Here is a 25,332-nt window from a genome sequence, read left to right as displayed (position 1 = left end):
ACCAATAAAGTACTTTGCAAACTTTAAAGCACTACATAAAACTTGCTATTATTAGAGGAGCCCAGATCACCCCCTTCCCCCACACCACAGCAGGACTTAGAAATGCATAATCAAAGAAAAAATAAGAATGATCTGTAAATATTTCCACTTACTCCAGAGATCTACATAAGATCTATGGAACCTTGTGGAAACTATGAAGCAAGACAAGTAAGGGGAGGTAGAAAGCATAGCTAGGACAAGGCCAGAAGACTCTTGGTGGCAGAAGGGCCCTTGGCAAAGACCAGCCTGGAGTATGAAGCCCATGGCTATAAGGACCCAGCATAACTGGGAGCTCGAGACAGGTCAAGGTCCAGCAACACTGGCCCAAGTCCAGTAAAGAAAAAATAGCCATAGGCAAAGGCCACACATGGTAGGAGCCAAGTACTCTCAGAGACCAATGCTAAGAAGGGAGCCTCCAGGAAGAACCTAGTACCCAAGCAACCTGGATTCCTGAAAGAAAGTCTCTAGACTTAGCTATCATACCAGGCAGGTCCTACACACAACATTCAGTTATGGAGCTTGATTCAAACAGAGGTCCCCTGACATATAATACTGAGATTAGAAAAACAAAGAAAATTCTGACTACCATGAGGAAAATACCTTAGTGTAAGAGATGTCAGGAGATAAACCCTGATGTAGATAGCAACCCCACTAGTCCAGAAAGCCTTGGAGATTTTTTTTTTTAAAAAAAAGGGCCTAGACACACAGAGACCACAGATATACCTAGAAAAAAATTAAACAAGAGATATAAAATGGAATATCCAGGGAAGAAAAAATGGTAGAAAGAATTGGTACCTTAGAGATGGAAAATTTCTCCCAAGAACTAAATGCCCTGAAAATTAGAATGGGTTAGAAAGAATTCAAAAGACAAGAAACATTAAAATTATTTCAAATAATTTCAAACAAAAGATTAGGGAGGGGAGAATCTACTAAACACTGTATTTAAAACAACTGTTCTGGAAAATATGTCAAGTAGAAATAATCTAAGAATTATCAAACAATATGAAAATCATGAACCCAAAAATAAACACCTGATTACCATGTTTCAGAAAATTATAAGTGAAAACTGCCCTGAAATCTTAGAACCAGAAGGGAAAGTGAAAATAGAAGAATATACTCATTACCTCCTGAAACTCTGAAACTAAAACTCCTAGGAAAAAATACTTACAAGCAGCCAAAAAGAAAGAGTTCAAGTACCAGTTGGTCATAGTAAGCCTCAAAAAAGACTTAGTAGCTACTACTTAAAAGGTGAGTGAAGCTTAGAATATTACAAAAGGTAAACGCTTTAAAAAAGAGAGCATCTATCCAACTAAACTAAACATAACCTAGAGACCAAAAGTGGACTTTAAGGGGCAGCTAGGTGGCACAGTGAATAGAGCACCGGCCCTGGAGTCAGGAGGACCAGAGTTCAAATCCAGTCTCAGACACTTAACACTTACTAGCTGTGTCACTTGGGGCAAGTCACTTAACCCCAATTATCCTGCCTTCTCCCTACAAAAAAAAAAGTGGACTTTTAATGAAATAGCATTACTGATGAAAAGGGAGAACTGAGTAGATATTCAGAAACCAAAATACAGATGGCAAGAAAAACACAAAAAGCTACATATTTTCTGTTTACTCAGAAGGAAATATATAGAGATGGATTACTGACATGTTAATAGAGTGATAACAAACGTCTTCTCAGAACCCTACTATCTTTACAAGTCTAAAAATAGAAAACAAAATTTATGGTAGATCTATGGATATTTTTGTCCTGTTTGGGTGGTCTTAGGAAAATACAAAAGTAAGAGACAAGCAACTAGACAAAGGAAAAAAAAAGGAGATGGAAATCACTATGGCATAATAGAGGTACATACAATGAAGAGTTTATTATTATGAAACATATGTGAGATTTCGTAGATTAAATGCATTAAGCAAACACTCTTTTACTACTTTCTTAGAATGGGTGAGATAGCAAAGAGGAAAAAAATACAAAATGACAGAAAGGAGGGAAATATGTATTTAACAATAATAACCCTGAAAGCAAATGGGATGAATTCATCTATAAAATGGAAAAGGAAAGCAAATGGATTAGAAAACAGAACTGAACAATATGCTGTTTAAAAGAATCACAAATGGGGCGGCCAGGTAGCACAGCGAGTAAGAGCACCAGCTCCAGTGTCCAGATGACCTGGGGATCGAATCCAGGCTCAGACACTTAGCACCTACCCAAAAAACACCTGGCCATGTAACCTTGAGCAAGTTACTTAACCCCAATTGCTTTAAAAAAAAAAAAAGAATCACAAAGATTCATATAAAACTAAACCTGGAGGCTGAAGAAAAATCGATTATGCTTCAGAAAAACAAAAAAACCAGGGTAGCAATCATGATTTCAGATAGGCCACCAACTAAAAAAAAAAAAAAACAACTAAGCAAGAAGGTAGAAATTATCAAAATAGAAGACATTAATAAAATTGAAAGCATAAAAACCAATTAATTAAAACATAAAAATAGGAACTATTTTCTAAAAAGTAATAAAATGAACAGTGAGTCCGATCTTAAAAGAAAAATCAAATCACTCCTATCAAAAATAAAAAATAACTCACAACCAAAGGGAAAATAAAGGAAATTATCAGAAACTGTTTTAGCAATTATGCTAATAACTTAATGGAAATGGATAAATACCAACAAAGATATAAAATATCCAGATTAATTAATAATTAAAATAGCCAAATATAAGAAAATTGAATTGAGTAAGCCTTAAAGGAAATTTCAAAGAAAAATACCTATAGGATCAGGTGAATTCTATCAAATATCCAAGCAACAATTAATCCCAACACAGTTCTAGAAAAACTGCTTGTAATGATATGGAAAAAAAAGAAAGACAACCTTCCTCTTTCTGTAATAGAAATATTGTCTTGATAACTGAAAAAGGGAAAAACATAGCAAAGAAAGAAAACTATAAACTACTACCACCAAAGTACACTGATGCAAAAATTTTAAATAAAAAATTAGGAAGTGAGCTACAATAGCAAATTAGAAATATTACAGTTGGTTAATAGAAGTGCTCATTGTGGTACTGTAAAGAAAAGTAACAGGCTCTGCTCTCAAGGAGCTCATAATCTAATGGAGAAGACAAAAGGCAAAAAAAATCTATGTAGAAAGGAGATATAAAGACGTTACACTGAAAATAATAAACAGAGAGAAAGCATTAAAATTAAGCGGGATCAGGAAAGATTTCCTGTGGGATTTTTACTGGAACTTAAAGAAAGCCAGAGAAGCCAAAAGGTAGAAATGAGGAGGGAGAATATTCCACACATGTGAGACAGCCAATGAAAATGCCTACAATCAGAAGGTAAAATGACTTCTTCAAGGATGACAAGGATGGGGTGGCTAGGTGGCACAGTGAACAGGGCACCAGCCCTAGGGTCAGGAGGGCCTGAGTTCAAATATGGCCTCAGACACTTAACACTTACTCACCATGTGACCTTGGGCAAGTCACTTAACCCCGATTGCCCTGCCTTTGCCCCTCCAAAAAAAAAGGAAAAAAAGGATGGCAAGGAAACCAGTGTCACTGAATTACAGAGTACAAGAAGCTGAGGAAGGGAGGGAAAGTGTAAGAAGACTGCAAAGGAAGGAAGGTGGAGGCAGGTTATGAAGGCTTTGAAAGTAAAACAAAGGATTTCATATTTGATCCTGGAGGTGATAAGGAGGCATCAGAGTTTATTGGGTAGGAGAGTGATACAGTTAGACAAATTCACATTTTAGGAAAACTCTCTGACAGCCAAGTAGAGGATGAATTGGAACACAGAAAGACTTACAGTGAGGAAGACCAACTAGCAGACTACAAGAGTCCAGGAATGTAATGAGGGCCTGCATTAGGGTCATGGCAATGTTAAAAGAGGAAAAAAGAGAGATCTGTGAGAGATGTTACAAAAGTATTATTGAAAGCCCTTTGAGAATGGATTGAGATTGGGATGAGAAACTGTAAGGAGTTGATGATGACACCTAGGCTTAAAGTCTGGGTGACTGCGTAGATAGTGAAGCCCTTGACAGCAACAGAGAAATTTGGAATGGGAAAAGTTTTGAAGGGAAAGATGAGTTCAGTTTTGGACAGATTGAGTTTAAGATTTCTATGGGACATCCAGTTCAGGATATCCAGCAGGCAGTGGGGAGATGAGAGACTGGAAGTCAGAAGAGAGGTCAGAACTAGATAAGAAGTTATGAGAATCTTCAGCATAGAAATGATAATTAAATTCATGGAAACTGATGAGATCATCAAGTCAAATAATATAAAGGGAGAAAAAAAGAGGGCCCAGGACAAAGCCCTATGGAAAATCCATATGATCTGACTAGGTTCATATCAGGAATGCAGGGTTGGTTGGTTCATAAATATGAAAATAATATAGATAATAAAAACCCTATGATTACAGGAATATATGTTGAAAAGGCTCTTGACAAAATCCAATATTCATTTCTACTAAAAATTCTTGAAGTTATAAGAATAAAAGGACCTTTCCTTAATATAATAAACAACTGCTAACAAAATCCAGAACATTATAAGTTTTACCAGAGAAGACAGCTAGAAGCAAAGATGCTCATTATCACCCCTACTATTTAATATAATCCTAAAAAATGCTAGCTCTTATAAAACTGTCCTACAGAATAAGACAAAGGAAATTGAGTGAATAAACATTGACTAAAATGAAAGAAAAGTATCATTTTTACAGATGATACGATAATGTAGAAAAAGCGAGAATGAACTAAAAAATTAACTGAAATAATAACTTCAGCAAAGTTGCAACATATACAATAAATCCACACAAATCATTGGCATATAGTCAACAAAATTCAGAAGAAAAAGCTAAGAAAAAAGTCTATTCAAAATAATCATGAAAGCTATAAAATATCTGGGAGTGCTCTAGGAGCACTCAAGGTGCACCTAGAACTATATGAACCCAACTATAAAACATTCTTTGCAGAAATAAAAAGACTTAAATAATTGGAGAAACAGTAATTGTGCATGGGTAGGTCAACTCAATACAATAAAATAACAATACTACCCAAAATAATTTACATATTCAGTGCAGTACAAAACTAATAAATATTTTGCAGAGCTAGAAAAAAATAATAATGAAATTTATGTGGAGGATCAAATAATCAATAGCCTTAAGGGTAATAATGAAAAAAAATGGGAAGAGGATCTATTAGTGCCAAATTTCAAACTGTAATACAAAACAGTAATCAAAATAATTTAGGGGTGGCTAGGTGGCGCAGTGAATAAGAGCACTGGCCCTGGAGTCAGGAGGACCTAAGTTCAAATCCAGCCTCAGACACTTAACACAAAAACTAGCTGTGTGACCTTGGGCAAGTCACTTAACACCAATTGCCCTCCAAAAAGCAAATAATAATAATAATAATTTAGTATTAATCCAAAAACAGATGGGTTAAATTAGTGGAACCAATTATGTATATAATATATAAGCAAAACAGTAGTATACTGTTCAATAAAGCAAAATATCCCAGTTACTATGGGTAAATACACACTATTTACAAAAAACTCTGGGAAAACTGCACATCTGTCTCACAGACATTAGTATTTTTAAAAGTTTTTGGACAAACAAATCTAATATAGCTAAAATTAGGAGAAGGGAAACAATTTTTATCAAGCTTCTCTAATAAAGGAGGGGGGGAGAGAGGGAGGAAAGAAAATTTGGAACTCAAAATCTTATAAAAGTGGACACTGAAAACTATCTTTACATGTAATTGGAAAAGTAAAATACTATTAAGTGAGATTAAAAACACTTTAACATTTAAATTATTATTTTTGTCAGGGTATCCACACTCTCTCTAATTCTCCCCCACTCCTCTGTTCCCCTCTTCCTCTTTATTGGCTTTCTTCTAGAACTCTATGTGCCTATAAATAAAATGTGCAATTAACGTCAATACCTTAGGGAAAATTTTTTATCACAACTTTAGACAGTATTTAAATTCTATTAAAGGTTTATTTTACATGAACAAGCAGTTTTCAAAGGAAGAAATTCAAGCTATCAATAAGCAACTCTGAGGCATCACCTCATATATATCATAGTGGCAAAGATGACAAAAGAGGAAAATAAAAAACACAGGACAGGCTGTGGGAAAACAAGTACATTAATGCCCTGCTGGTATTATCTGTGAACTGACTCAGCCATTCTGAAAAGCAATATGGAACTATGCCAAAAAGTTAACAAACCATGCATACTCTTTTACCCAGCTATAGCTCTACCAGGCCAACATCTCAAAGAGATCAAAGAAAGAGGAAAAGTATGTATAGTACACAAAAAGCAGCTCTTTGCATGGTAGCCAAAAACTAGAAACTAAGGGAGTATCTAATTATGACATATGAATGAAATGGAATACCACTGTGCCATAAAAAAATGATAAAATGGATATTCAAAGGAACCTGAGGAAACCACTATGAACTGATGGCAGAATGAGGTAAATAGAATTATAAATATAAAAATATAAAATGACAGCATTATAACGATTAAGCAACTTTCTAAGACTTTAGAAATCTACTCGATTCAATCAATGCTAAACAAGTCCAGAAAACCAAAGATGAAAGACATCACTTGCCTCTTGTCAGAGATGGTGAACTTGAAATGCATACGTTTTGTGGAAATTTGTTTTACTTGGACTACTATTTATGATGACAGTTTTATTTTGGTGCTTTTTTTTACATGCTAACCAAATGGGAGGGGAGGTGCAATGGGAGGAAGAGATTATAAAATGCATGTAAAATCAAATAATTTATTTTATCAAATGCTTTATTAACTTCTGGTTTACATCATTCATTTCCGCAAGATTTTGAATTGCAAATTTTCAACCTGTTTTTCCCCTACCCACCACACCAAAATAGCAATCCCACTAGGTAACCCCTCCTCCAATTTGCTCTCTCCCATATCTTCTCCCAATCCCCCTCCAACTTTCCAGTAAGGCACGGTGAATCTTTATGCCCCAGTGCCTGTATATCTTATTTCCCAGTTACATGTAAAATACTGTTAATAATAGTGTGTGTATGTGTGTGTATGTGTGTATATTTTTTTTAAACATTTGATTTTAAAACTTTGAATTCCAGATTCATTCCCTTCTTCCCTTGTCACCCACCCTTACCGGGAAGATAAGCAATTCAATATAGGTTGTACACGTGTAGCTATGCAAAACATTTCCATAGTGGATATATTGTAAAAGACTGACCATATTTCCCTCCACCCTATCCCACCTCCCACTTGTTCTATTCTCTACTTTGATCCCGTCCCTTTTCAAAAGTGGGTGTTTCCAACTTCCCTCCCCTGCAGCCTGCCCTCCCTTCCATCATCCCTCCTCTCATTCCCTTCCCCCCTACTCTCCTGTAGGGTGAGATACCCTATTTAGTGTGTATGTCATTCCCTCCCTAAGCCAAATTCAATGAGAATAAGGTTGACACATTCTCTTTTGCCTTCCTATTCTTCCCCTCCATTGTAACCATTTCCCCTTGCCTCTTCTATATGAGATAGTTTACCCCATTATGTCTCTCCCCATCTCTTCTCATTATATTCCTCTCTCACCTCTTAATTTCACCTTTTAAGTATCATCCCTTCCTATCAAATTGGTCCTGTGCCTTCTATCTATGTATACCTGTACACATATACAAACACACATATACACCCATATACCCTCCTATATAGACATATATATGTACGTGTGTGTGTATATATATATATGTATGTATACACACACACACACACACACACACATTTCTGTTCCCTTCAACTATTCTCATACTGAGAAAAGTTTCATAAGTTACAATTATCATTTTTCTATGCAGGAATGAATAATTTTTTTAAGTAAAATAGTTCCTATAACAGTTCAACTTTGATTATACAGTGAAAGAAAACACCCAGGAATCAGTGCTTATAATTTTGATAACTATCTGAGACACTGGAAAAAGACTGCTTCAGTATCTATCAAAACTTAAAATGGCAAGGTAGTTCCTGTGCCTTTTGCCTACAAAAGCAGTGATGAATTACCTCAAAGTATTTTTTCAAAAATCTCTCCTTAAATTTGAAGTGTTGTATTTACACAGTACTAGGAAGTTCAAACATCTAACACAAATGATTTCATTATGAACAATTAAACACTTTCAACATGATTACCTGTTTCTGAAACATACATAACAGGATCCTGTCTTGGAATTTTCTGAGGTTTAGAAGACATCGGCAATTTCTCTGATTGGTTTTGAGCATTTTTTACCTGTACTGTCTCTTCTGGCTCTGAGTCTGCATTTTGAATAAAAGTACATTTATTAAATATACAAGGTTTTTTTATATGTGAAATCATTTAAAATATATTTCCATATCAGTCATTTTGTGGAAGAAAACTCAAACCAAAAATAAAAGAAAGTGAAAAAACAGTACATTTCAGTCTGTATTCAGACTCTACCAGTTCTTTCTCTAGAAGATGATAGCATTTTTCATCATGAACCCTTTGAGTTATCTTGAATCATTGAATATACAGGTTTTTTAAGAAAGTATTTAGTGCATAAAGGTTTTTTAAAAAGTATTTTCTGTAATGGAAACGTTTGCTAGTCTTCAATGATCACCAAATCCCATACCCTTTTCTCAATCCTTACTCTCTGATATTTCTATACCATTTGACACTACTACTCCTTTCTTCTTCATTCACTTCTTTGGCTCTTGTGATACTTCAGTTTCCTCTTTCTTCTTACTTCTCTGATCAAACAATTCCCTGTTCCCCCCACCCTTCACCAGGGCTCTGTCCTCCATCTTTTTTTTGCTATAGACAGTCTCTCCCTTGAACACCTTTATCACCTGTCACTGCTTCAACTATCATCTTTATTAGAATAAAATGTTGGTTCTTAAATTAGAAAGACACAAGCTTACATTTGGCATCAATTAATTATTAGTTGAATGACCCTGGGTAAGTCACAACCTCAGTCTGCCTCAGTTTCTTCACCTGCAGAATGGGGGTAATGGATATAAATGGGTATAAATGGATATAAATTCTAGCTATTGTACAAATGACATATCTTATCTTCATCCCTGTCATTCAGATTAGGATTTCTAGTGCCTGGATAACTCAAATTGTATGCCTACTACAAACTCAAATTCAACTGGACCAAAAAAATTCATCACATTTTCTCCTTCATGACTTCTCTAATTTGATTATTAACTATAACTATTGTCCCAGTCAGCCATGCTAAATACTGTAAAAAGCCAAAGATGACCTCTGACATCCTAATCAATGACCTTTCGATTTTACCTCAGCAGTCTATCACAAATCCATACCCTACCCTGATCACTGCATAGGTTTTATAGGATTTGAAGATGGAAGGGAACTTAAAAATCACATAGACCAGCTCCTTAATTTTATAGATTAAAAACACTGATGCATGAGGTTACAGATGATAAGCAGCAGAGATGAAATTAAATTTCAGTTAATCTGATTTAAAATCCAATCCTTTCCCTACTGCACCAGAATTCTCTACCACTGCTACCATCCTAGTTCAAGTCCTTTTCCCCATAACTGTGTCTTCCCAGGTTTTGTCTAGATTAAAACCTTCTTCTTTATCCTACCATTATCATTTGGTTTATGATATATCTTGCTATATATTCTTTCACATATGCAAAGCACATATCAATGTTAGGCACATTGACTTCACACAAATACTTATTGCCTGAATGGTGCCTTTTGAATGTCTATCAAAGTCCCAAATATCCACAAAGCCCTTGAATTTTAACTACTCACACTAGATTGTTCATCACTTCCCCAAAGCAGTAAACAGTAAATAGTAAAACTACTATTAATGAATTCTACTATTATTTTACCATATTATAAAATATGTAAGCAAAAATCCAAGTTGTGTTGTTACTTTAAAAAAATCTCATCTAAGATAATGCCAATGATTTCCACTGCCTCCATTAGCAAACCATGACTTAAGTTACTTTTATTTCAAATCAAAGATGCTACAACTTCTGAAGAAGCAAAAAAAATCACCTGTATAACTAAATGTATGTGACAAGGAATGCAAACTACTTTAAAAGTCTTGTTTGCTCCTCAAAATAATTACCTGAATCATAGATAATTCTCTTTTTCTTGTTTGCATTCTTTCGTTTTACATCATCTTCTTTGGAAGAAGTTTTCACCTAAAAGTGACATACAATTAACAAAACTAGTAGCTATAAAAGGTTAAGTGGGAGATGAGAGCCAGAAAAGAAATAGCTATATCACTGTTTAACTATTTTTTCAAACATTGACAAATAGGAAACTTATAACAGTAACAGATTAAGTCAAGTGCTTCTTTGAAACCAAAAAAAAAAAAGTAAGGGCAGAAGCATCAACTAAGGAAGCATAAGCCCTCAGTGGGCAATGTTACTTGCACGACTAATTTATTGAGGATAAGATTATCTATAACTTCTTTATAAAATTACTCCAATTTTTTCAAATTGCATTTAAATATTTAAAGATACCATTGTGACTGGGTTTAGAAATAGACAAAGAAAGCCAACAATCACTTTAATTCATAAATGCTAAAAAGTGTACTACTTCACCTAACAATAATATAATGGTCAGCTATATAGCAAGAAAAAGATAAAAATGAGACTTCTCTCTCCTCTCATCTTCTCTTTTACTAGGTCAGAGAACACATACCTAAAATCAAACTGTATTACTATATCATGAGCATTTATTTAAACACCTTGTCTTAAGACACTGTGCTAAGCACTAGGCATACAAAAAGAGGCAAAAGATAATTCCTGCCATCAAGAAGCTCTTGATCTAATAGGGGAAGACAACAAGAAAAAAAATATGTACAAATAATCTATATACAGGATAAACAGAAAATAAGGGAAGGCACTACAATTAAGAGGAGTTGGGAAAAGCTTTTTGTAGAAGATGGAAGTTTAAATGGGATGTGAAGCAAGCCAGAAGGCAAAAATAATAAGGGAGACTATTCCAGGCATACAGGAAGAACCAGAGAAAATGCCCAAAGCTGATTCTAGCTGAACTGATCAATACTCTTAAGAGCTAAAAATGATACATTTAAACATCAGCAAGTCATAAACAAAAGCATACCAGCTATAAAGAATGAAAAATATAAAGAACAAAAAATTTTAGGGAAACATACAAAATGAAAGGCAATTTGTTTTAATTGAATAAGTTATAGAATTATAATAAATAATAGAATAAACTAATTTCAACAAGAAAAATAAATAACAAAATTCAAAGTAAATATGGACATCAATGCTATCTTGATTAAGTTCAAGTACATAGTCATTTATTTGTTTCAGAAACAATTATCTGCAATAATTTTTTACTCAACTATTATGAGGGTTTGAATTTTTTCAGTATGGTTTTTATTTTGATAAGTAGATTTACCTGGGGAAAATTCATTAATTACTTTTTGTTTGGGAAAAAAAAACAAAGCTCACAGCAATTTGAAATATGGTAGGCTGCTTTAATTAAAAGTATTAAAGAATAATCTGCCTTTTCTTGAACCTAAAGTCAATATTATAAATGGTCTAGGTGGCACAGTGGATGCAGCTGGACCTGTAGTCAGAAAGACCTGAGCTCAAATCCATAATCAAACAACTAGCTGTGTGATGCTGGGCAAGTCACATAACTTCTGTTTGTCTCAGTTTCCTCATCTGTAAAATGGAGATAATAAAAGCACCTAAAAGGGATGCTGTAAGGATAAAATGAGATCATAATTGTAAAGTGCTTAATGCAGTGCCTGCCACATAATAAGCAGTATATAAATGTTAGCTATTATTATTAGTGAGTATTAAGTTAGTTTAGCATCTGTCTTTACACATCAATTTAAAACATTATTTGGAAAACTGACCTTTATTTCCTTTGTTCCTTTTTTCGCTTTTGATGTTCCTTCAACAGTCTTTGTATTCTCATTTCTTTTTACTGTCTCATTAACAAGCTTCTTTCCACTTGGAACAACCCCAAAGAATTTACGGATATCCTAAAATTTTAAAAAGACATTTGTGAAATAATTCTCTCAAACTTTAAGTGCACAAAATGCCCATCTTAAATACAACAAAAATACATATTTAAGTGGTGTTTACTCCCATATAGCCAATATGTTGCTATATAACTACATAGATTCTTTTTGTGAAAATTGATCAGTAAAAAATCTAAGACAAATGCTATTCCCATAAGTTAAAATTTATGCTAATTCTCAGGATTTAGCAAAAATAGCTAAATAGGGGCAGCTAGGTGGCACAGTGAATAGAGCACCGGCCCTGGAGTCAGCAGTACCTGAGTTCAAACCCGGCCTCAGACACTTGACACTTAACTAGCTGTGTAACCTTAGGCAAGTCCCTTAACCCCAATTGTCTTGCCTTCCCCCCTCTTGAAAAAATTAGCTAAATAAAATGCTCGCTAGTCATAGCATAATTATGATATAACTAATCCAAGATGTATATGTTGAGCAACTATATTTTGTGCAAAATCATCTATGAGAAAACCAAACAATCAAAAAACATTAACCCTTCCTTAAAGGAAAATGTAATCTAATTTAAGAGCTGGAACTCTTAATAGCAAACATCTAGAGCACTGTCAATCAAAAGTCTTGAAAATATTTTCCTATAAATTACCTTCCAAAATCTGAAAGGAAAATTTCCTTTACTTCTTGTTGCTATTTGTTTCTTTGCGAGGCAATTGGAGTTATAACTGACTCGCCCAGGGTCACACAGATAGCAAGTGTCAAGTGTCTGAAGTCTCATTTGAATTCAGGTGCTCCTAACTCCAGGGTCAGTGCTCCATCTACTGCACCACCTTAGCTCACCCCCCTTACCACTTACCAATTAAAGCATTGCATTATCAATGCATAATTCTTAATTAAAACTGAATTCCCATCTAATTCTATGACCTACTTTGAATTGAAATGTACAGCAACAAAAATAATAAAGCACATTGAGTGTATAAAGCTCTATTAGGCAGTTCAAAGAATACAATATCAAAGTAACCTGGTTCAAGTACTGGCTCTGCAACTACGTTGGAAAAGTCACTTAACGTCTCTGGCTTCTGACCTCCTCCTTAGAATTTTAGAACTATGACCTCAGGTATCTGAGAAATACAAAATGCAGATAAAACAGTCACTGGTTTCAAGAAGCTAACAAACTACTGAAGGGAATCAACTGAAATTAACTCAAATTACAATTTAAAATAAATATATTCCTGCTTCTCCCCAACAAATTGTTTTGTCTTTTCTATCCTTTGGAATTTTAGTTTCCTAATTTCTTTATTACCTCCATTTTATATTACAGCTTCCTTATTAAAATCTCTAGTTCATGTGTCATAAGCCATTTTCTTCTAGAAGTAATTTCTAATCTACTTTCTTCCAAAACCCAAAAGCTCAATAGGTCTAAACACAACTTCTGAAGCGAAGCTAAGCAGGTAAACAATCCCTTGACACAAAGGATGACTGAATGAAGCAGGTAAGTAAATTATACTGATACATGTATTTAAAGGCTTCCCTGATAGTGTACTTATTACTAAGTCACCCAAGACACTTAAGTAGAAAAGTTAACCTAATTAACTCTGAAGTACGCTGCTGACCAGTCATATGGGTAAGTCAGCTGTGGGACTGTGATATTTAAGTCACATAGTAAAAATGATGGATAAATTAAGAAACAATCTGGACTACATCTTGCACAAGACTAATTTTAAGGTGACCAACTATTTGTTCCAGTGGCTGTGAAGGAAATGAGACTTTTACTTCAGTTTCACTTCACCAAGCAAGACTGTAAAGTTGCTAGTATGTAATAAACCACAAAACAATCACCAAAATAAAAGGTCACAAAACTGTCAAAATTCAGTAGAAGGCTATTAGGTTTCTGGGTTTGGATTTTTTTTAAAAGCAGCATATCGTTTAATCTACCTTAAAAAACAAATAATTAGAAGTGTAAAACCAGATAGAATTAAAGCAAAAAAGTGAAGTTTGATTCAAAGAAAAGTCCTCTCAGTGTCATGCTGTGACTACCCCATCACTGACTTGTCGTCATCTTCTATTTATTCTTCCTTCTTTTTTCTCTCTTCCCCTTATTCTGACTCTCCTACTGCTTTTCTTATTCTTTGTGATTTTTCTTTTAGCCCCTACATAGCCCTAAGGTTCTGCCAATGACACCTACATTCTGCTAGTGACAGTAAGAGCTGAATAAGTTATTGAGCTCAACATAAATCAAGTCTTACTTTTTTTGTTTTTTTTTTATAATTTTTCCTCCCTAAGGAAGATAATCTACCCACACCCGTTTAGAGCTACTGCTCGACTGGGCAGACATTTTGGGTATAAACATATGAAAGAGAAAAGTCAACTTACAGGCTATGACAAGAATCCATATTCTATGTAATAAACATTTCTATTCCATTTACATGGCTTCTAAGAAAGTAAGTTAACAAAAATACAGGGGAACAAGTCTGAACAAGTAGGTAAACAGTCATTCTCCCAACAAATACCCAATACATAATTCCTGATGATAGCAATATGATGAAATCATTAAGAATGTAAAAAACAGGGCAGTTAGGTGGTATAGTGAATAGAGCACTGGCCCTGGAGTCAGGAGGACCTGAGTTGAAATCCAGCCTCAGACACTTAACACTTACTAGCCATGTGACCTTGGGCAAGTAACTTAAACCCAACTGCCCTGCCTTCCCCCTCCAAAAAGCACAAAAAAAAGTATAAAACACACCTTTCTGTTTTTTTTTGGGGGGGAGGGGAAATATATTAATTCAACAGGTATTTGTGTAAGCACAATAAGGTGAACTCTGATGAGGTTAAAAAAAAAAAGGTTCATGAGGACTGGTTTATTTCAAGAGACCAGATAACAGATTATTAAGGATCATATTAAAATAAATAAATTTTATAAAGAGATAGCTAACTGGCAATTCACAAGCCACTTAAGATTTTAGGGTCCATGATGCTCTTCTCTCAAACTAGGTCCCTTCACAACCTTCACCATGGTCTCTATTATCATTTATTCACTGCTCTCTCAAAATGTGGCTCCTGAGGTTACTGACCCTTGATAACTTGACGTACTCTGGATGCAAAAACAGAAATTCACTGTTTGTAATTTAAAAGACTATCACAAAAATACACAACTAAAGCATTTTTTTATCTGATTACCTATTTTTATTTTAAGAATTTTCTTTTTGGTGGGAAGACAAAATGGTTCAGTGGTATGAAGCAGTATAGTGAACTGCTATCCACAAACTCATCCAAACAAATCTAGAAAATGTACTTAGTAATTTTGATCAATACAATGATTCCCAGGGGCAGCCAGGTAGCACAGCAAGTAAGAGCACCTGCTCCAGTGTCAAGATGACCTGGAGATCGAATCCTGGGCTCAGACACTCGGCACCACACCCAGAAATAACTGGCCGTGTAACCTTGAGCAAGTTACTTAACCCCGATTGCTTAAAAAAAAAAAATACAACGATTTCCCCAACTCCAAAAGACTTATGACAAAAAATTACTATCCACCTCCTCATGGAGAACAATGGGCTCAGACTGCAAGTTGAAAAACATTTTTTTCCTTTTCTTGTTTTTTTGAAATATGGCTAATGTAGAAATATGTTCTGCTTGACTTTGTATATATAATAGGTATATTTCTTGCTGTATCAAAGGATGGGGAATGAGGTGGAGGAAGAGAATTTGTAACTGAAAATAAAAATAACACAATATAATTTTTTTAAAGGAAAGAAAATGTATCAGACCTAATCTTGATGGAAAAATCCAGAAAAGGTCACAGTAAGCTCAGCAGCAGTCTACTCTTGTACAGACCCAAACCCAGGTCAAGATTTTACAGAGATCAGTTCAGACAGGAAGCAAAAAGACTATGAAATGGAACTAGACCAGGGCGGAATAAAGATGGTGGAGTAGAAACAGGACCTCCCTGCAGCTTTGGCTTTCACCTTCCCCAATCCATGTAAAAGGGGACTCTAAACAAACTTTGGAGCTACAGAACCCATAAAATGACACAGAGAAGCTAGCCTCCCTATGAGGACAGCCCGGCAGGCCAGCAGTAATAGGCCAGTGCAGTGCTCTGGGAGGCAATCCCAGCCCCTCCTGAGGCAGAGGTTTTAGCCCCAGGGCAGGTTTGACCAGCTGCCAGCTAGAAATAAGATCAGCAGCAGCTGTGGCCATTTGCAGATTTATCAAAACATAGATGTGAAGGACAAAATAAGAAGTCAGTGCAGTCTGGACTCTGGGACCCAGTAAGTGGGAGTGCATGGCTGAGCCGCCAGCACAGCCAGCCACGCCTGGTGGCAGCTTCAGCTCCTGGCCTGCAGAGTGTAGGGGGACCAAGAGACCAGTCTGAGGGGTAATCGCTGTCGCTTTAACCTGCTTGGATCTGGATTGCAGTCTAGGGTGGAGGTCCTGGGGTATGTGTCCAGCTTGCCAGACCGTGTGTAGACCTCAGGGAAGGCACCCATCTAATACCTCCAGCAGCTGAGAAAACCCCAGCGTTTGGGACGAAAGCTCCCCTGTCTGGTGGCAAAGTCCTACTGTGGCAAAAAGCCCAAGGGTCAAGTGACTGAGGGGCGACATGACCAGGCAAAGGAAACAAAGCAGACAGAAGATTCCAACATTAGACTACTATTTTGGGGACAAAAAGGAGCAAAGCAGGGAACAGAAGGAAGACAGTGAAGTCAGAACTCCTGCACCAAAAGCTTCTAAGGAAAATACAAGCTGGTTACAGGCCATAGAGGACCTTAAGAATTAGATAAGAGAAGTGGAGGAAAAACTGGGAAGAGAAATGAGAATGATGCAAGAAAATTACGAAATGAGAGTCAACAGTCTGACTGAGGAAAATCACACCTTATAAAACAGACTGACTAAAATGGCAAAAGAGACTCAAAAAGGCAATGAGGAGAAGAATGCCTTAAAAAGCCAAATTTGCCAGATGGAAAAAGAATCTCAAAAGCTCACTGAGGAGAATCATTGCTTCAGAATTAGAATGGAGCAAATGGAAGCTAATGACTTTATGAGGAATCAAGATGCTGTTAAACAGATACAAACAAATGAAAGAATAGAAGGCAATGTGAAATATCTCATGGGAAAAACCACTGACCTGGAAAATAGATCCAGGAAAGATAATTTTAAAATTATTGGACTACCTCAAAGCCATGATCAAAATAAGAACCTAGAAATTATGCTCCAGGAAGTTCTCAAAGAAAACTGACCTTATGTTTTAGAACCAGAGGGCAAAATAGAGGTTGAAAGAATCCACCGATCACCTCCTGAAAAAGATCCCAAAAAAGAAAAACTTCTAGGAATATTACAGCCAGCTTCCGGAATTCCCAGATTAAGGAGGGAATATTACAAGCAGCCAGGAAGAAACCATTTGAATATTATGGAAACACAATCAGGATAACCCAGGATCTGGCAGCTTCTACACTGAGGGATAGATGGGCTTGGAATATGATATTCCAGAGGTCAAAGGAGCTGGGATTAAAACCAAGAGTCACCTACACAGCAAAACTGAGTATCATGTTTCAGTGGAAAATATGGTCATTCAGTGGAATAGAGGACTTTCAAGCATTCTTGCTGAAAAAACCAGAGTTGAATAGAAAATTTGATATTTAGATACAAGAAGCAAGAGAAGCATGAGAAGGTAAACAGGGAAAAGAAATTATAAGGAATTTATCAAAGTTGAACTATTAACATTTCTACATGGAAAAACAATCATTGTAACTTATGAAACTCTTCTCAGTATGAAAATAGTTGAAGGGAACAGAAATATATATATGTCTATATATGAGTGTATATGGGCATATGAATACACATGTGAATGTGTGTATATATGTTATACATAGATAGAGGGCACAGGACCAATTTAACAGGAAGGGATGATACTTAAAAGGTGAAATTAAGAGGTGAGAGAGGAATATAATGAGAGGAGGTGGGGAGAGACAGAATGGGGCAAACTTTATCTCATAAAGAAGAGGCAAGGGAAAATGGTTACAATGAAGGGGAAGAATAGAAAGGCAAAAGGGAAGGGGGTCAACCTTATTCCCATTGAATTTGGCTTGAGGAGGGAATGAAACACACACTAAACAGGGTATCTCACCCTACAGAAGAGTAGGGGGGAAGGGGATGATGGAAGGGAGGGCAGGCTTGAGGGGCAGGAAGTTGGAAGCACCCATTTTTGAAAAGGCACAGGATCAAAGTAGAGAATAGAATAAAATAGAGAATAGAAAAATGGGAGGTGGGATAGGAGGGAGGGAAATATAGTCAGTCTTTTACAATATATCTACTATGTTATTGCTTTGCATTAGCCACACATGTACAACCTATACTGAACTGTTTTATCTTCCCAGTAAAGGTAGGGGACAAGGGAGGAAGGGAATGAATCTGGAATTCAAAGTTTTAAAATCAAATGTTTAAATATATATATATACTATTATTAATACTATTTTACATGTAATTGGGAAATAAGATATACAGGCATTGGGGCATAGAGATCCACCATGACCTACTGGAAAAGTCGAAGGGGGTATGGGAGAAGATATGGGAGAGAGCAGATTGTAGGAGGGGATATCCTGTGAGACTGCTATTTTGGGGTGGTGGGTAGGGGAAAAATGGGGAGAAAATTTGTAACTCAAAATCTGGCAGAAATGAATGATGTAAATCAGAAGTTAATAAAGCATTTGAAAAATGAAAAAAAATGGAACTAGACCACTTTGGGAGCAATGAAAGTTTGCAGGTTACATTACAATCATACACACATCATTACAATCATACACCACTTGTTCAGCCATTCTCGTCAATGGATATTCCCTCAATTTCCAATTCTTTGCCATCACAAAAAGAGCTGCTATAAATATTTCTGTCCTTGACCCTTTTTTTAACCTAACCTCTTTGGGGTACAGAACCTAATAGTATATTGCTGGATCAAAGACCATGTACACTTTTGTGGTCTTCTGGGCATAGTTCCAAATTGTCCACACCACTTTTAAAAATACAATAGACTATTTCATTTAAAACAAGTTAGACTTCACAATACACCCTCTATGAGAAAGTTTGAAATTTAAGATCCTGGGAGTGGTTAGGTGGCGCAGTGAATAAAGCACTGGCCCTGGAGTCAGAAGGACCTGAGTTGAAATCCAGCCTCAGACACCTGACATACTTACTAGCCGTGTGACCCCGTGAATCCCAACTGCCCTGCCTTCCCCCTCTAAAAAGCCAAAAATAAAAGTTAAGATCCCCCTGAACATACTTAAGAAAGGATCCTTGTACAATTCCTTCTTGTAATATGACAATCTCAAAAAAAAAAAGCCAAGAAAAACTCTTCTAGGCAGCCCAAAACGCAATTTATGCAGTTATGTGCCAAATTATGTTATTACACTCATGCTAGAGTTCAATGATTGATTTTCTTAAAGTTTTTTCTCAATTTATGGCTTTTATTCTTCGAGTCTATCTTACTCCCCTTAGCAGCTATTCAAAATATCTGCCCTGTGCAAGTTCCCAAGGCCTCTTCCACTCCGTCGCCTTCTAAGTAGGTATCTTTAAAATTCTTCTCCATGATTTCATACCTCAAAACCCTTTTTTACCCATCCTCTCTTTTTTTTATACCTCTCTGGGGATGAAACAGCTATTCTTGCTAACATCAACTTGTGCCCTCAATTCTATTCCCTTGCATGTCCTTCAGAAGCTTTCCCTCTGCTACCCACAAACATCCAAGCTATCCCATTCTTTAAAAACCCACATTTTACATTTCTCTTTCCCAGTCAAACTCCTAGAATCTTCTCATTCCATGTCTCCACTTCCACATCACTCATTTCCTTGCAATCTGGCCTTAAATCCTATCTGTCAACTCAAACTGCTCTTTCACAGCTACCTATAGCCTCTTCTCAGTTCTCCTTGACCTTTCTTATAGCTTTTGATATGGCTTTCCGTTATCTCTTACCTCAGCTTCAAAATCACATCTCTCTCCTGGTTCTCCTACTTGTCTCAATTTCTTTCCATGCCTCTTTTGCTGAATCATCATTCACCTCTTCCCCTATATCCTAGGGCTCTGCACAGGAACCTCTGCTCTTATTAAGAACACTGATTTGAAGCTCTCATCAGGTTTTATTCAGTTGCCATGATTATGAAGATGATTTAAATTTATCTCTCAAGCCCAGTTTTTCTCTTGAGCTAGAACTGCACAAACTGCCATGCAGATATCTTCTCCTATATGTTGGAGACCCTAAGTAAAAGAACAATGATCAGGCCAGAAAAAGAGAATGTATTCCAATTCAAGCTCTACACCCCCCTACCCTGGTGATCTTCAGCAAGTCACTACCTCTGAGTCTCTTTCCTTAAGTGTAAAATGAGTCCTTCAAAACTGTAGGATCTCTTTTTTTCTACATCCTTCAATAAAGGCTTTTAGTTTATATATACAAATATATAAACAGGGGTTCTGCCCAACATATAGGTCTGCAAACAATAAGGCTGCTGTCTGGTAATTCTTTTTCCACTACTGGCAGGCTTTAAAGTTATATTTGACTATCAAAGCAAGAGACATGTAAGTAAATTATATGGTCGTGTTCATTTATATTTAAAACATTTTCATGCAAAAGAAGCTTAGGAGCACTGTCTAACGTGCTATACTTTGTGATTCTATTTTAAAAGCACCAATCACATATCTCATTCATTTTTTAAGTAGCCAACAAAATCAAGAAACAAGGATAAGTAAAAGCTCAAGCAAGACACTGAAATATGATAAACTTTTATCTTAAAACCAAAGAAACTGAAAAGCTGTGCCTAAAATATCATTATGAAATTATGCAACTGGACAAAGTGTGATAGTAAGATAATTTCTGGTCATTTCAAAGCCTACTATAAGACATCTGATAAAAACAGCAAATAAAAAACTGTTCCCAAGCGGCTAGGTGGCACAGTGAATAGAGCACCAGACCTGGACTATGTGAGTTCAAATCTAGCCTCAGACACTTAGCACTTACTAGCCATGTGACCTTGGGCAAGTTGCTTAATCCCAATTGCCCTCCAAAAAGCAAAAAAATAAAAAACCCATTCCATATTGCAATTAGACTGAATTACACTAAAATTTCATGCATTGAAATCACATTTAAATTTATACTATTTCATTTATTTTTAAAAAGCTGTTTCTGAGGACTCATGTTTGATTAATTCAATACTGTGCACTATTCAAATTTCTAGCAACAATTAAAACTTAATATGTATTTTACAAAATAGATGTTCTGACTTTTAAAAAGTAACTATTTCTCATTTTTTTCATACTCTAACCAACTCATTAAACATAGGAGACAATCCAATCTGTTTCTAAGGCTGGTTTTCTCTCCTAATTTTTTGCTTTTTTAAAAATTTTTGCTTTTTTAAAAAAATTTTTTTAAATTTAAAAAGTTTTAAAAATACACTGCTTAATACAAATTACTCCCTGGTAATACCAGAGTAAGATAGAAAGAGTTAAATTCATATGCAACTGAAAAATCATATTTAATAGACCAATCTGCTATTATCCTGTTTTTAATAAAGGTAAAAATAATAAGAAAACAAATGAATAAGCATCAGAAGAAAAGAGCTTTGAGGCAGTTAGATGGTGCAGTGAATAGAGCATAGATCCTGAATTCAAATCCAGACAGATACTTTACACTCACTAGCCCTGTGACTTTGGGCAAGTCACTTCACCCCACTTGCCCTGCTTTCCCCCATCTAAAAAATAGAAGGAAAAAAAAACAGCTTCAATAATAAGAAAACTAAACCCAAATTTATGTCAGTATGCTAGCCTTTTCTATCAGACTGCTAAGATCATTGGATTTTACAATATCCCTCAAAATATCTTCTATAATACATTCTACAATGCAATATAAAGTATATCATTTGGGAAAATATACTTCAAAATACAGTGACGATTACATTAATATAATGGACTACTGGTATACTGTAAGAAATAATGAATATGATCAATACAGAGAAGCATGAGAAGACTTGTAGAAACTAATACAAAGAGAAATAAACAGAATCAGAAAAGCAATACACAATAAAAAGAGTAACAAGCTTTAGAATGTAATCCACCTTGCTCACAGACCAAGACTCCATCCATATATATCAAAATATTTATAGCATTACTTTATCTTAGTAAAAAACTGGAAACAAAGTAGATGCCAATCAACTGAGGAATGCCTGAGAAATTGTGATACATAAATGTAATAGAATCTAGAAGATGCAAAAGCAAAAGATTAAAAAACCCTTTAAAAAAAACAACCCTTTTTAAAAAATGTGACCACCTCAAGGGCGGAGATTATTTTTACCTTTCTTTGTATCTCCATACTTAACACAGTACCTAGTACATGGTAATAAATGTTCTTTGACTAACAAATTTGTGAAAAGGATGGGCTCCAAAGAAAGTTATGAGAAGACTCCTGCCTTCCCATTCTGTGACAGGGACTTGAGATTATAGATAGCGGGACACTGGAGATGATGCCACAATTTTTTTCAAAATGCTGGCTAATTTTGCTGTACTGTGCTTTGCTCTTTGAAAGGAGTGAAGAAAGATACATTGGACAATGAAAGTGGTGTATGTCCTTCTGAGGACCTGATTTTCTTCACTCTTGAAAAAACATCATCACTTTCAGGACTTTATTTTTACTTTAGAATTTAAATTTACTTTAGAAAAAAAGTAGTGCTGACCATTTAATAGTAGCTTTATCCTTTTTTCAAAAAGAAATCCAAGCATTGCAATGGACAAAACTTCTCACTCTAGTAAATCTTTTTATAAATAAATTATTCCTTTACCTCAGAAAGATAGTGTCACTAAAGACAAATGAAAAGAAAAAGGTTTTTTTGCAATTCTACGCTGAAACCAAGGAAATCATAGAGATGATTAGGCAAAATAATCAATTTTTAATCTAATGAATACTAATGTTTACTGAAATAAAAGGGTATATAAAAGGATCTATAAACCTTAGAACACTCTATAAATTGAGTACTGAGTAAAAAAATTGCAAGGGACACAAAAAGGTATCAATAAAATTTACTTTAGAAAAAAGTAGTGATCATTTAATAGTAACTTTATCCTTTTTTTCAAAAAGAAATCCAAGCATTGCAATAGACAAAACTTCTCACTCTAGTAAATCTTCTTATAAAAAAATTATTCCTTTACCTCAGAAAGGTAATGTTGAATGTTTAAAAAATGAGCTGTGGAATTATGGAATGAACAATATACCTGGCAGCTTCAGATTTTAGTTTGGGGGTTTTCTAAGTTCACTTTCTAAACAAAAATGTTTTAAAAGCTACTATTGTCTGAGTACTTCAACAACCCACTTTTGCCAAGTATGCAAGTGTTTCATAGACACTATATTTACAGATATATACAGATTCATGAGTTAATTTTTTTAAACATAATGTCAAGTTTCAAAGAGGGTATAATGGAAGGAAAACTGGATTTAGGGTCAGAAGACCAGAGTTCAAATGCAAGTCCTGCTACTTACTATGTCTCAACTGGGGCAAACATTTAACCAATTTCTTATGCCTCAGTTTCCTTTTTTCTCTTCTCTAAAAATGGTCAAAATCATCTCTTTAGCTGTTACCAGCTCTCAACTTTGAACCTGGATGAGAAGATGGGACTGTAGCTGTCAAATCTGTTTCTCGAACCAAAACACACCATATTGAATTTCCACCCACTTCTAATTTTCTTTTCCAATAAAATGTATGTCCGCACTTTGATTCTTGTACGATCACCCCAGCAGCCCAGGCACAAAAGTAAAACACAAAATCATAATCTCCTTCCTTTCCAAGGGGCTGTTGTAAAATGGCGCTCACGTGACATTCTTTCTGCTTCTATTTGCATTCTAAGCTCTTAGTACAGTGCCCGACATGCACTAAGTACATAATCCTAATTTCCTTCCTTCCTAAACAATTAAAAGAATCTCCTTGGGACTGGGGAGGGAAGGAAAGCTCATTATTATGACGGAGCTCTATAAATGCTAGCTATTCGGAACAAACGGGGGGGGGGGGGGGGGGATGCTATTAACATCCTCATTTTACAGGTGAAGAAGCTGAGTCCGAGAGAAGAGAGGTGCCCTGGGTTGTCCCCTAGTGAAAGGGTCTCGGGGGCAGGATTTGCCCCCACGTCAAGTCCCCAGCCACCTCCTAAACGGAGGTTTCTGGCTTCCACCTTTGCCAAAGTGTGAAAAGCAACGCGTGGGACCCACCCCCCTCCAAGAAGCTGGGATCCCAAAGGACAATATCAATCCTTCCTCTCCCCCCACCAAAAAAAAAAAAACCTCCTCCCCGCCCCAGCGGTTTGTGGCGAGCGAAACTCCCGCCCAACAACAACAGCCCTGCGCCCCGAACAGAGGGGAGCCCCCAAATTCCATTCCGCTCCGCTCCCCTCCCCGCCTCCTCTGCAGACCAAGGGAGGGGGGGCTAGATAAGGACCCTCTGCGGGGCTGGGGGGAAAGTTGGCAGGCCTCCCCTCCTCACACATCACCCCCTTTCCTGCGGCTCCCCTTGACTCCGTCCTGGGTGCCCACACGCCCAACCCCCTCAGCCCACCCGCCGGCCGGGGGCCGCGAAGGCGGAAGCACCACTGCTCACCATAGCTGTCCGGGGAGCGGGCGACGGGGGACACGGGGCAGGCAGGCCAACGGCGGGTAAAGACCCTTAACGGGGTTGGGGCTCCATTCGCGCCAACAAGTTCTCCCGCGAAATAGGGGTAGGGGCGGAGGCGCCCTGTGATGACGTAGTAGCGCGCTGCGTACACCCGCGGTGAAGTCGCGAGACTGGCCGGGCGGTCTCAAACTCTGGGCTAGTCGAGGCTCCGCGCAAGCGCGCTGGGTAGAGGGGACAGGCAACAATGTTGCACCCTGCCCTCAGGGATCTTACATTAAAATCAATTAATCATGAATATACAAGCTATATACAGTGTTCATGGAAAGTAATCTCTGGCAACAGACATTTATTAAGCGCTTACTGTATGCCAGGCCCTGCCCTAAGCTCTGGGGATAGGAAGGAAAGCAGCAGACAGTCCTTGCCTTTAGGGAGCTCAGAATCTAAAGGAGGAGAAGGCGTGCCAGGGCAAACAAGCTGTAGAAAGAATCCGCGGAGATGATCGCGGGGCAGGCTCCTGGGAAGGTAGGGCTTTGGCTGGTCTGGCTCTGCCTTCCTTTTCAAAGAGGACCAATGAGGTTGCGGGGTGAGTCTTGACTCCAGCCTCAATTGGATTTAAGTGAGGCAGGTAGCACAGAGTCGTCCAAGTCTTGTGGCCTTTGGAGTACATTGTTTTCCTCCGCGCA

At 36.7% G+C, this 25,332-nt stretch overlaps 1 protein-coding gene across 3 annotated transcripts in view; it reads right to left on the bottom strand.

Moving 5' to 3' along the window:
* RFC1 (replication factor C subunit 1) overlaps nucleotides 1–24,890 on the bottom strand; it is a 103,425-nt gene extending 78,535 nt beyond the window's left edge. Inside the window, exons 1-4 of one of the 3 annotated variants that reach the window (XM_069068391.1) lie at nucleotides 24,635–24,890; nucleotides 11,903–12,031; nucleotides 10,130–10,205; nucleotides 8,196–8,318 (exon numbers count right to left, since the gene is read on the bottom strand). In XM_069068391.1, the coding sequence (XP_068924492.1) occupies nucleotides 8,196–8,318; nucleotides 10,130–10,205; nucleotides 11,903–12,031; nucleotides 24,635–24,637 (331 nt within the window). In that variant the 5' untranslated portion in view covers nucleotides 24,638–24,890. Of the gene's footprint in view, nucleotides 1–8,195; nucleotides 8,325–10,129; nucleotides 10,206–11,902; nucleotides 12,032–24,634 lie in introns of those variants that run through there. The other 2 variants (XM_069068394.1, XM_069068398.1) reach the window with 2 other exon arrangements.
* Nucleotides 24,891–25,332: the final 442 nt, after the last annotated feature.

This window comes from Petaurus breviceps, unplaced genomic scaffold, assembly GCF_028583685.1.
Source record: "Petaurus breviceps papuanus isolate PSGF00001 unplaced genomic scaffold, PetGlider_PUasm1.0 140, whole genome shotgun sequence".
Classification (NCBI taxonomy): Eukaryota; Metazoa; Chordata; class Mammalia; order Diprotodontia; family Petauridae; genus Petaurus; species Petaurus breviceps.
This window is presented reverse-complemented; position numbering and strand designations above follow the sequence as displayed.